At 42.8% G+C, this 12,338-nt stretch overlaps 1 protein-coding gene across 8 annotated transcripts in view; it reads left to right on the forward strand.

The window, feature by feature from the left end:
* Positions 1–12,275, forward strand: part of Psmd4 (proteasome 26S subunit, non-ATPase 4) — a 27,954-nt gene extending 15,679 nt beyond the window's left edge. The window contains exons 11-12 of one of the 8 annotated variants that reach the window (XM_010616492.1): positions 11,803–11,869; positions 12,124–12,174. In XM_010616492.1, the coding sequence (XP_010614794.1) occupies positions 11,803–11,869; positions 12,124–12,159 (103 nt within the window). In that variant the 3' untranslated portion in view covers positions 12,160–12,174. Of the gene's footprint in view, positions 1–707; positions 737–1,939; positions 2,055–3,500; positions 3,742–4,022; positions 4,053–11,802 lie in introns of those variants that run through there. The other 7 variants (XM_010616490.3, XM_010616491.2, XM_033758362.1 and 4 more) reach the window with 7 other exon arrangements.
* Positions 12,276–12,338: the final 63 nt, after the last annotated feature.

Below are 12,338 nucleotides of genomic sequence, written 5' to 3' on the forward strand. Positions count from 1 at the left end.
CTATTCATTTTAATCTCTCTACTTAGAATATTTTTTTTTATAATCAACATATAACTGGATTTTTTGTTTGTTTTTTGTTTCTTGAGACAGGGTCTCACTATGTAGTTGAGACTGACCTGGAACTCACTATGTAGCCCAGGCTGGTCTCGAACTCAGTGATCCTCCTGCCTCAGCCTCCCAAGTGCTGGGATTACATGTGTGTGCCACCGCGCCTGGCAACATATAACTGGATTTTAATGTTTATTTAATCTAACAAACTTTGCTTTTATGTGCATGTGTGTGCATGTGTGTTTGATGTTAGGCATTGAACCAAGGGCCTTTGCACTGAGCTATACTTCCAGGACCCTGCTCTTTTATTTATTTATTTATTTTATTTTGAGACTGAGTATCCCTAAATTAATTCATTGGCTAGATGGTGCTCAAATTTGTCTTCTCCTGCCTCAGCCTCTCAGCCTCCCAGAGTGCTGGGGTTACAAGCCTGCACCTAGCTAAATTTGCCTTTTATCTGGAGAATCTACTCCATTTAAATTGATTGTTGGTTTTTTGTTGTTGTTTTGTTTTCTCGGTACTGGGGATCAAACTCAGGAACTTGCACTTGTGAGGCAGATTTGGTGCCACTGAGCTAAATCCCTGGCCCTAAATTGACTGATATATAATTAGATTCATGTCTTTCTTTCTTTCTTTTCTTTTTTTTTTTTTTGAGACAGTCTCACCGTGTAGTTCAGACTGACCTGCCTTGAACTCACAGCAATCCTCCTGCCTCAGCCTCCTGAATATGGAGGTAACAGGTATGTGCCAGCATGCCTGGCTCATTAAGTTGATTCTTGGTGTTTTTAATTTGTCCAGATTTTTCTAACATATTTTCTCCTTTCTTGTTTTCTTCTGGACCATTTGAAGTACTCCCCCTCTTCCTCTTTTCTTTTTTTTCTTTTTTTTTGAGACAGGGTCTCCCTGCATGGGCCAGGCTGGTCTTGAACACATGGCAATTTTCCTGTCTCAGCCTCTTGAGTGTTTGGATTACAGGTGTATACTACCAAACCTGGCTTTTTCTTCCCTTCATTCCTTTTTTTCTCTATTTGTTTGGAAATTTTACATTTTATTTATATTATTATTTCAACTAACCCTTTTAGCATGAATGTGGAATTTAGCAGTCAATAGCAAACTTTAGAACAACTTCAGTCAAGCCCTCTCCCAATTAATCTGCAGTCTTACCAGGATTTATGCTGGTTTTTCTCCTTTTCAGGGCCCTCCTTCTGGTATACATGTGTGTAATTTTGAGTTATACAGCACATCGCACCCTACTCTGCCCATAGCCCTTACCTAGAAGCAATCACTTTCAAATATTGTACCTGGTGTTTTATGAATTCTTTCGCCTCTAACTAAAATGCATGTTTTGGGGCTGGGGATTTAGCTGCTCAGTGGTGTTGCCATTTGCATCAAAAGCACAAGTTCTGGAGTTTGATCCCCGGTACAAAAAAAAAAAAAAAAAAAAAAAAGCTCGCTTCATGGGTGTTTTATTTTTTTACTTTATAATATTATGCATTGATTTCCAACAACAGTGGAAGAGGAAGGCTCAGCAGTTCTCTTATTTCTCCCATAAAATTATATATAAGATTATATTATTGTATGTAAAATTATATTAAACTTTGGGCTAAAAGACTATCCAGATATTACATTTACTACATAAATACCATTCACAAATGAATCACTATGATTCTTTTTTGTTTTTTGAGACAGAGTCTCACAGTGTAGTTCAGGCTGCCCTTGGGCTCACTGTTGTAGCCCAGGCTGGTCTTGAAATCACAGCGATCCTCATGCCTCAGCCTCCCGAGTGCTGGGATGACAGGAGTACACCACCGTGTCCAGCTGAGTCACTACGATCCTTTCTCCTTCCTTGAAATGACTTTTTTTTTTTTTTTTGTCCTCTATGCATTACCAGCTGGCCCCAAAGTCCTCTCCAGCTTTCTGGATCTCCTCTGCCAGCATTCAGACAGTCTCACCTTTCCAAAGGAGTCTTTCTGGGAGCCTCTGATCTCTGACATCTTTGGTTTTTCTCCTCTAAACTCCCTTTTCTCCCACTTGGGAACTGTCACTGTTAATCCTGATGCATCAGCTTTGTTGGGTTAAGAAACTGCTGGGTTAGGAAAGCACCCCTGTGCTGTATGTGGGTGTGTCACAGAGTGTGGCCTTTGCTGTGGTACCTGCTAACCCTGGTATGTCCCTCTGGGCACTGTCCCCCTGCTCTGCTTCCCAGCCGCCAAGAACTAAGCTGCTTTATTCTGCTACATCCTTGCACCATGATGTTGCTGCCTTGGAGCCAGCCATGGACTGAATCCCCCCACACCGTTAGCTAAATGAAACCTTTCCTCCTTTAAGTCTTGCGTGTTGAGTATTGAGTCGCAGCCGGGAGAGAGCTCACTACTACAGGGCTTCTCCTTGCTTCTTGTCTGTGTTGGCGCCTATAGCCCATATTTCACCGGGTTCGTTCGAGACTTCCTTTTTTGCTTAGCTGGACCAAAGCCTTGAGTTTCTCTTGGAAGGTTTGTCCTTGCCTGACCAGGTGACGACCACAACAGGCTTACTGGCTTGTGCGGCAGGTGATCTCTTGCCAAAGGGACCGCCAAGGCATCTCACCAAAGGAAGATGGAGAGTTTGCAAACAGTTTAGGCAAAGCTCAAAAGAAGCAGTGTTCTCCCTCCCACCCAGTGCGGACGATTAGACCCAGAGGTCTTCTGCTACTGAGCTACATCCTTCCTCTGGCTCCGAGCAGCTGGGGTTACAAAGTGCGCCACCGCTCACGGTGCACAGTGGTCGGTGTGAAAAGGCTGGCATCAGGGCCGGCTGGGGAAGTGAACCGAGGTAGAGCGAACCTCTGCGAACCCCTGGCCGAACCCCTGTGCCTGGGCCGTGAATCAGGCTGCTTCTCTGCCTTGACGTGACGGGGTCCTTCTGGCAAAGTGGGATGGACCCTTCTTATTTAAGACTTCAGCTAGCAGTTTTGCCTGGAGCCTTGGGTTTTAGAAACAGTTTCTCAGTGAATAAAGAAAAGGGGTACTTATGAACTTTACTGCCGCCTGCCTTGGGAGAAATACTGTTTCCTGTTAACTTTGCATCTGGCTTTATGAGTTACTTTTATCCTGGGTTGGTGAGTGGCGCGCAGAACTGTGTATGGGAGGCAATAGTTTAGAACCGTGCTGGGCAGCCTTTAATGGTCCGTTCTCTCTAGGATGAGCAGGCCGGTCCTTCTCCTGGGGAAGCCCAGGTCTTAGATCAGCTCGTCCAAAGCAGTCTTACTGTCGCTCCTGCCTGGACTGGGGAACAGGGCTGGAGCTCTCAGAATTTAGGGTGAAGTTTTTTGTTTTGTTTTGTTTTTAACCGGGGATTGAACCCAATACTTCGTGCTTGCCAGGCAGGTGCTATGCCACTGAGCTAAATCCCCGACCCAGTTTTCTTTTTAGTCTTCCTGTTTTTAGGATAATATTCCTGTCTTCTCCTTCCAGCCTTGCGCCATGGAGGACAGGGAGTGTTCAGACAGCTGATGGGGTGAGGCCAGGGCACCTGGAACACAACCCTCCTCGATCAATTTTCGCCCCACTGAGGCGGGGATTAGGGCACGGAAGGCGGCTGGGACCAAGTGGGCCTGGCCTGTCAATCGCGGAGATCCAGGGTGTGCGCCCGGCCCTGCACCTGGGACCAGTCGGAGAAAGCAATCTCCGGTTCTTCTGAGAACTCAAGCAGGCTTGCGACAGGACTGCCTGGATCTGAAAGGAGAGGGTGCAAGAGGGCCGGCGTCCCCATGCTGTGGGCCCTGTGGCTTCTCCTGCTTCTACCTGGCTCACGGTGGCTCAGCGCAGCATGTTTCTCTTCCTACCTTTAATAAGGGTAAAACCAGGGCTGGGGATGTGGCTCAGTGGTTCAGCTGCCCACCTCGCAAGTGCAAGGTCCCGAGTTAGATCCCCGGTCTAAAAAAAAAAAGTAAAAGCTCACTACCTTTTTCACCTGTCAATCATTTCTTTGTTCAGACAGAAAGAACCTAGAACAGCACCTCTAGAACCCCAGAACCTGGTGACAGCCCTCTGTCATCCCTTCCGGGAGTGTCTGGTCTCCTGACCACGGGTCATCGGGAAGGTTCTCTGGTGTAAGCAGCACGTCTGTCGGCCTTGCCCACGACTTAGAATTCTCCTTTCTCCTGCCTGTCTAGTCAGTTACAAAGCATGCTTCTCCCCCGCCTCTCCAATATTTATAAACTGTTCATCTAAGAACAGAAGCTGGGTGTGGTGGCGCACACCTATAATCTCTGCACGCTGCGGGGCTGAGACAGGAGGTTTGCAAGTTTGAGACCAATATTCACTTTTTTCTTTTTTATTTGAGACAGGGTCTCCTCATTAACTCGGCTGGCCTTGAACTTGTGATCCTCCTGCCTCAGCCTCATGAGTGCTGAGAGCACATGTGTGTAGCACCATGCCTGGCTCTAACATTCACCTTCTATAAAATTTTGAAATGTGTGTAATTTTGAAATGGATATGTGGCACACACCTGTAATCCCAATAATAGGGAGGCTGAGGCATGTGGATAAAAAGTTCAAGATTGGCCTGGGCTACATGGTGAGGCCCTGTCTAAAAAAAAGCTTAACCAAACAAAAAATATTTTATTGTTGGTCTCTTACATTTTCTCTTTTTAAAAAAATTAATTCATCTTCCCCTAAAGTCCCTTCTCCGTCCTGTGTACAAAAGCTTCGTTTACATTTTCTCCTTCTATTTTCACTTTTTCCTTGTCTCTTCCTTCCTCTCTCCCTCCCTTCTCCCTGTTCCCCCTCCCATTTGAACATTTTCTTCCCCGTTTCTCAATATATTTCCCACATTTTAGTCTTTACTACCACTTTTTTTTTTTTTTTTTCTTTTTGGTGCCAGAGATGGAACTTGGGTCCTTGTGCTTGTGAGGCAGGCGGTGGAACCACTGTAAATCCCCGGCCCATTACTACCACTTTTAGTTTCTCACACCAGTGAAACAATATTTAAACATATGTATCAGATTTATTTCACTTAAAAGTATAGTCTCAGAGTCCATTTAGCTGTAAATGCCTGAAGCTCGTCCTTCTCTATGGCAGAGTAGTACTCCACTGTGTAACAAGACCACATCTTCTTTGTCCATTTGTCAGTTGATGGGCATTTGGGCTGCATTACAAGCTGTGCTGCTGTAAACATGGGTGTATATATATCGCTGTGGTATGTTTCTAATTCTTCTGGGAAGATACCAAGAAGAGGAATAGCTGGGTGAAATGGAACCTCTTCTTTAAGGTTTTTTTGTTTGTTTGTTTGTTTTTTGAGACAGGGTCTCACTATTAGAGACTGACCTGGAACTCACTATGTAGCCCAGGCTGGTCTCGAACTCACAGCGATCCTCGTGTCTCAGCCTCCCGAGTGCTGGGATTACAGGCGTGCGTCACCATACCCGGATAGGGCTATTTATTTATTTATTTATTTTGTCTTTTGTTTTGTTTTATTTGCTGGGCTATTTATTTTTGAGTGTTGACTTTGTATCCAGGTATGCCTCTGAATTTGGTTATTCAATCTAGAAGTCTTTTGGTGGAGTTTTGGGGTCTTCTATGTAGAGTATCATCCATAAGTAATGATAGTTTAATTTCTTTCTGTCCTCTTCCTTTTCTTTCTCTTGTCTAATTGCTCTGGCTAGTGTCTCCAGATACTGGACAAGAGTGGTGACAGTGGACATCCTTGTCATGTTCCTGACTTCAAAGTAAAAGCTTTTAGTTTTTGTCCATTTGGTGTGATGTTGGCTGTTGGTTTGTCATAGATGGCTTTTGTCAGATTGAGATAAAGGCCATATATACAAATTTTCTGTAGGGTTTTTTCTGCATGAGAGGATCATATGGTTTTTGTCCTTAGCTCTGTGTATTGCATTTATTGATTTGCATATGTTGAACCATCCCTGCATCCCTGGGATGAATCCAACTTGGTCACGGTGTATAACCTTCTTGATGACTTGGTGCCTTGTTTGCCAGTACCTTATTGAGGATTTTTGCATCTGTGTTCATTAGGGAGATTGGCCTGTAATTCTCTAGTTTGGTTGGATTCTTCTCTAGCTTTGGAATCAAGGTGATGCTTGCTTCCAGGAATATATTTGGGAGTATTGCTTCCCTTTCAATTTCATTAAAGAGTTTGGGAAGTAACAGCATTAGGTTTTCTCTAAATTTTTTATAGAATTCAGCAGTGAATCCATTAGGGCCTGGGCTTTTCCTTGTTGGTAGGTTTTTAATTACATCTTCAATTTATTTGGCTGATACTGGTTTATCTAGAATTTTTCTATCTTCTTGATTCAGTTTTGATAATTCTTATGTATCCAGGAATCTGTCCATTTCTTCTGTATTTCCTATCTTATTAGAATACATGTTCTCAAAGTAGGTATTGATGAGCGGATTTCTGCAGGGTCTATTGTGATTTCACCCTTTTCACTCCTGACTGTATAGATTTGAGTATTTTCTTTCCTTTTTTGTATAAGGTTGGTTAATGGTTTGTCAATGCTATTGAATCTTTCAAAGAACCAACTCTTTGATTCACTGATTCTTTGTATTGTTTTTTCAGTCTCCATTGCTTTAATTTCTACTCTTAATTTTTTTAATTTCCTCCCTCATACAAGTTTAGGCTTGACTTGCTCTTTTTTTTTTTTAGAAGCTTGAAGTTCAACATTAGGTTATTTATTTGAGCCTGCTGTTTTCCTGATGTGCGAATTCGCTGCTATACATTTCCCTCATGGGACTGCTTTCACTGCATCCCGTAATTTCTGGTATGTTGTATTGTCTTTATTGTTCAGTTGTAGAAATTGTCTGATTTCTTCTTTAATTTCATCTGTGACCCACTGGTTGTTAAGGACAGCGTTGTTTAATTTCCACGTGTTTAGGAAGTTCTTATGGCTTCATTTGCTGTTGATTTCCAGTTTCACTATGGTCTGATAATATGTATATGATAACTGGGATAATTTTGATTCTTTTGCAGTTACTTAGGCATGTTCTATGAGCGAGTATGTGGTCTATGTTGGAGAAAGTCCCATGTGCAGCTGAGAAGAATGTGCATTCTGATGTTGTGGGGTGGAACACTCCATAGACATCACTGTGTCCATTTGTTCAAAAGTTTGGTTCAGTTCTAATATTTCAGTGTTGATTTTTTTGCGTAGTTGTTCTGTCTGTATGGGAGGGTAGGTATCGAAGTCTCCCATTACAATTGTATTAGGGCTGATGTGATTTTCATGTCTGTTAATAATTATTTTATGTAGTTGGGTGCACTGGTATTTCGTGCATATATATTTATGATTGTCATCTCTTCCTCTTGGATTGCTTTTTTTTCAAGGCTGTGGAGACCTTCTTTGACCCTCCTTAATCACTCTTGTCTTGAAATCCACTCTGTGTGCAAATAGAATGGCTATCCTTGCTTTTTTCCAGGTTCCTGTCACATGGAATATTGTTTTCCATCCCTTGACTTTCAGTCTGTGAATTAAATATGTTTCTTGTATGCAGCGTATTGTTGGATCTTGCTTCTGGATCCGTTTAGCCATTCTGTTTCTTTTGGTTGATGAATTGAGACCATTAATACAGATGGTTATAACTGATATGTATTGTCTTAGCTCTGTTACGTTATTTTACTGTTGTTGCCTCCCTTCTTTCCTTTTCTGTTTAATTTCTAGCCTTGCCTGGTGCATTCATTCTGTTGGGGTTCATGAAATTGCAATCCTTATTGTCTGTTTTTAGAATAGTCTTTAGAACACTTTGGAGTGCTGGTTTGGTGGTCATGAATTTCTTCGGGTGTTCTTTGTTGTGAAAGTATATTATGTTTCCATCAATTTTGAAAGATAGTTTTGGAGGGTACATCAGTCTGGGTTGGAGGCTGTTTTCCTTTAGGGCTTGAAACACTTCACTCCAAGTTCTTCTTGACGTGAGATTTTGTGCTAAGAAGTCTGCTGTGATTCTAATGGGCTTTCCTTATAGGTGATTTGTTTTTTTTCTCTAACACCTCTTAATATTCTGTCCTTGTGTTGAATTTCTGAAATCTTGATTATTAAATGCTTGGGGACCATTTTATCATGGTTAATTGGAGTCCCGTATGCCTCACTTATCGGTACATCAAATTCTGCCATTACTTCTGTGAACAGGGTTTTTTATGTCTATGCGATCTCTTGCTTTTTCACTGACTCTGACCAATCTTATGTTATTCTTCTTTGTATCATCTAGCAGCTGCTGAATTGATTTCTCATGGTCCCTTTCTATTTTTAAGAAAATCTTTTTATGATCACTAGCCCAATCCTGTCGTCTGTATCTGATATTCTGTCTTGACATTGGCTTATTCTGCTGTGTATACTTTAAATAGAGCTTTTATTTATTTATTTTTTATTTATTTATTTTGGTACCAGGGACTGAACTCAGGCCCTTGTGCTTTCAAGGCAGGCAGTAGAATCACTAAGCCAAATCCCTGACCCCTCAATAGAGCTTTTAATCTGGGTATCTGTTGGAATCTGATTCATGGATTCCATTTCTTTCCTGTGCTGGGTGTTGATGGTTTCCATTGTGTTCCTGAGCTCCTCTACTTTTTTAAAATCTGTATCTCCTCTAGAGTCACTAAGCATGTCTTTCCTTCTTGCCACCATCTCTGAAATTATCTGGGAAATTATTTCTGCTTTTTTTTTCTAGCTCCTTGTTCATCTGCTTTGTTACTTTTGCTCTTAACCACTTCAGAGTCCAAGTGGATGGCTTTTGTGTCTACATTTTTTTTTGGGGGGCAGGCACTGGGGATCGAACTCGGGACCTTGTGCTTGCGAGGCCGGCGTTGGCACCACCCAGTCTGAAGTGGATGGCTTTTGGCCTTTCAGTTCCACCTTATCACCCCAGGATTTGCCTTTGGTGAGCTGAAAATCTGGGGATGTTGCATCTTCTTTAAATGTCTTCTAATTTTCTTTCTTTCTTTCCTTCGTTTCTTCCTTCCTTCCTTTCCTTCTTTCTCTTTCTTTCGTTTGATTCCTGGTTGATGATTGTAAATTGCTAATGGGAGTAGCTTTATTGCCAGTATTCAGAACTCTTAGGAAATGACTACTTCTCAGAAGTGTCTTCAGGTGTAGCTGGATTTTGGGTTTTGAGTCATTGCAAAATCCTATCTCTTCAATTTATTGGGAATAGAATTTTTTGCCTACTTGGCCCAGCTACCAGTTTTTTGGCACTGGCAAATGTGTGTGTGTGTGTATTTTTTTTAAAGACCTTCAGACAATCTCAGTCTTGGTATACTAGGAGAACAACCAATTAGTATAATTATGTCACCTTGCCTAAAGTAGTACAATCAACAATAACAATAGCATGTAATACAGCCTAGAAAATGACAACTGTGGCTACTATTAATTTGCTACCTTTAACTGTATGAACTAGATTTGTGGCTATATAACAAAATCTGGAACTAATCTGAAAATTGCATATAAACGCTTAATACAGTGATTTTAACTCTTAGGGAAGAAAATTTAAAAGGGAATGGGGGAAGAAACAAATAAAAGAAAAGGAAAAGATGAGAAGCAAGGTTGGAGGACAGAATTTAGGAAATTGGTGAAGACAGGTGGGAAAGGGAAAAGGAAAAAAGAAAAACAAGAACAGAATAGAACAACAACAACAAAGCCCTAGAAACTGTGTTCAAACAATCAAAAAAAAAAACAAGTAGAAAGAAAAAGAAAAACAAAAACCCAAACAAACAAGTCAGTTCAAGGTGTGTCTCTTGTAGTTGATACAGGCAAACAGTCCAGATCCAAACAGTAATCCCAGAAGCCAGCGGCAGCTTCATGGTGGGGTAGTGGATAATTCCACCTGGGCTGCCCCTTTAGTTCTTCTGAAGTTCAGGCTGATTGCTGGCTGTGAATCTGGCTCAGACCGCTTTAGCCTACAACAGTCTATGTGTCTCCTGCCAGCTTGAACTGTGCTCCCTGACCTTCTGCTATCTTGAACTCAGCCCCCACACTGAGGCGTGTGGGAGCCCTAGATGGGGTCCTAGTTTTGAGCTCTGTTCAGCCCTCTTCTGGGTGAGGTCTGAACCCGGATAACTCACCAGCCACTCCACTGTGATGCATCCACTGCTCCATTCTACTGCTGCGCTTCTCTAGGCCTCTGTGGCTTCCAGTAGTTATCGTACACCGCAGTTCTGCCTACCACTCCCTCGCCGTGTCCCGGCTCTGGCAGAGGGCAGTTTGCGACTTCCCTCCTTTTTGTCAAAGTCTGTCTTTGCTCTCCCAGTGAACTTCAATTCTCACCTCAGACCCTTGCTTTCCTCCTCCCTCTCCTCAGGCCTCTATATTCAGGGTCAGGACACCAAATCCAAGAGGCTCTTTCTCTGCTGTTCACTACGTCACAATCTTTGTGGAAGTTCTTTCTTTTGTTTTTGTTAGCTCACACCTTTCAAAAAAGCTTTTTACTGTCATGTTAGTAGGTATCAAGGAGGAAGAATAAATGAGTGTATATAATATACCATCTTCACCAAAAGTCCAGAGTTTCATTTATCTGTTTGCTCTACTGGGGATTGAACATAGGGCTTCACACGGAGCTACATCTCCAATCCCTTTTATATTTTTAATATTGAGAGTGTGAGTTGCTAAGTTGTCCGCTCTGCTTGAACTTGCAATCATCTTGCCTCAGCCTCCCAGAGTACTGGGATTACATGTGTGTCACCCCTGGCTCATTCCTTTTTATGGCTTTGACATTTCAGAATATTACAGCTCAGTTTGTTTTCTTGGCTCATTTATTTATTTTTACTTATACTTTTTTTTTTGGTACTTGGGACCTTGCACTTGTGAGGCAGGCAGTGGCACCACTGAGCTAAATCCCCAGCCCATTACTTTTACTTTTGATTTATTTTCAGTGCTGGAGACTGAACTAAGGGCCTCACACATGTGAAGCACATGCTTTCCTACTAGGCCTGGTAGTTTAAACTGCCCCTCAATCTAGTTTTGTCCAGTATTTCTTCATGGATATATATTTATGTGTAGTCTTGTTATGTTGCCCAGGCTGGTTTCAAACTCCTGGGCTTAAGGGATCCTCCTGCCTCAGCCTCCTGAGTGCTAGGACTGTAGGTACATATGTGCGGCTCATGACATTTCCAGTTCCTGAAGAGAGTGTTCGTGGGTGAGTGGTAGAGTCGGGAGCAGGGCCTTCGGGGCTGGAGGCCAGACTGTGCATTCATGTAATGTGGTCTCGGCCACCGCCTTTCCCTGTAAACGGCAATGACTGAAAATAAACCACAGGAGAGCTCTTCTCTCCTGTCTCACCACAGTCCCCCTACCCTTCACGCAAAGGTGGTACCTTTCACCAAAGGCATCTTCTAGGGACACAAGGTACTTCAGCTCCAGGCAGTAGTCCCTGCCACAGACAGCCCTGGGGACTGGCTGGGTGAGCTTGCTAGTCAGGGTATGGAGTGAGGAACAATTCAACATGGGTGTTTCAGAGAAAGGAATTTTAATTTATGACACTCAGAGCTTACAAAGGTTTTGGGAGGGCAGCAGAAGGGGCCTGTAGTTTGGGCTTCTGGGAAGGAGTCCCAGGAAGTGCGTAGCTTCCAGGCTGCTCTGAACTACTCTGTCCACAGCACCACTGCACCCAGGCCGAGAGCACGTGGGGCCTTGAACAGAATGGCAAAGCTGAACTTTGGTTCCCAACCTTATATGATATGCAGACATTAATCTGCAATAGATCATAAGCTTAGTTAGGAAAGGTAAAGCCTATAGAAAACAAAAGAAAAGAAAACAATCTGGTTTTGTTTGTTTGGCTTAAAGGAGGAAACGCTTGTTTTGGCTGATGGTTTCAGGCTGTGGCTGGCTGGTTCCCCTGCTGTGGTCTGAGGTGAGGTGGAGACATTGTGGCGGAAAGGTGTGTAGAGCAAGCTGCTCACCTCATGGTGGCTGGGGAGCCGAGAATGGGCCAGAGAAGAGGCTGGATTATGTATAGGCTCTAGAGTCAAGACCCCAGGATCCACCCCTATGTCCAGGCCCCAGCTCGTTTCTGTCACTTCCCAACAAAGCCATCAAGTTAGGATCTCATCAAGGATTAATCCACTTGATTACTGATCCCTAATGATCTGGCCATTTCCCCCAAAGCCCAGGCGGTGGCGACCAAAGAAAACAACTTCTTGACTGTAATCTGGACACAAAAAGCACTGACCATGAGAAGATATTGTTAAATTGAATTTTATTAAACTGGGTTAAGTCCCCAATATTAACTTTATGTCACATGAATATCATCTCAATAAAAAATAAATTACACCCCGGTACCAAAAAAAAAAAAAAAAAAAAACCCAAAAAAAAAAAAAAAA

Source organism: Fukomys damarensis, unplaced genomic scaffold (assembly GCF_012274545.1).
Source record: "Fukomys damarensis isolate Sample0158 unplaced genomic scaffold, DMR_v1.0_HiC HiC_scaffold_33, whole genome shotgun sequence".
In the NCBI taxonomy this organism is placed as follows: Eukaryota; Metazoa; Chordata; class Mammalia; order Rodentia; family Bathyergidae; genus Fukomys; species Fukomys damarensis.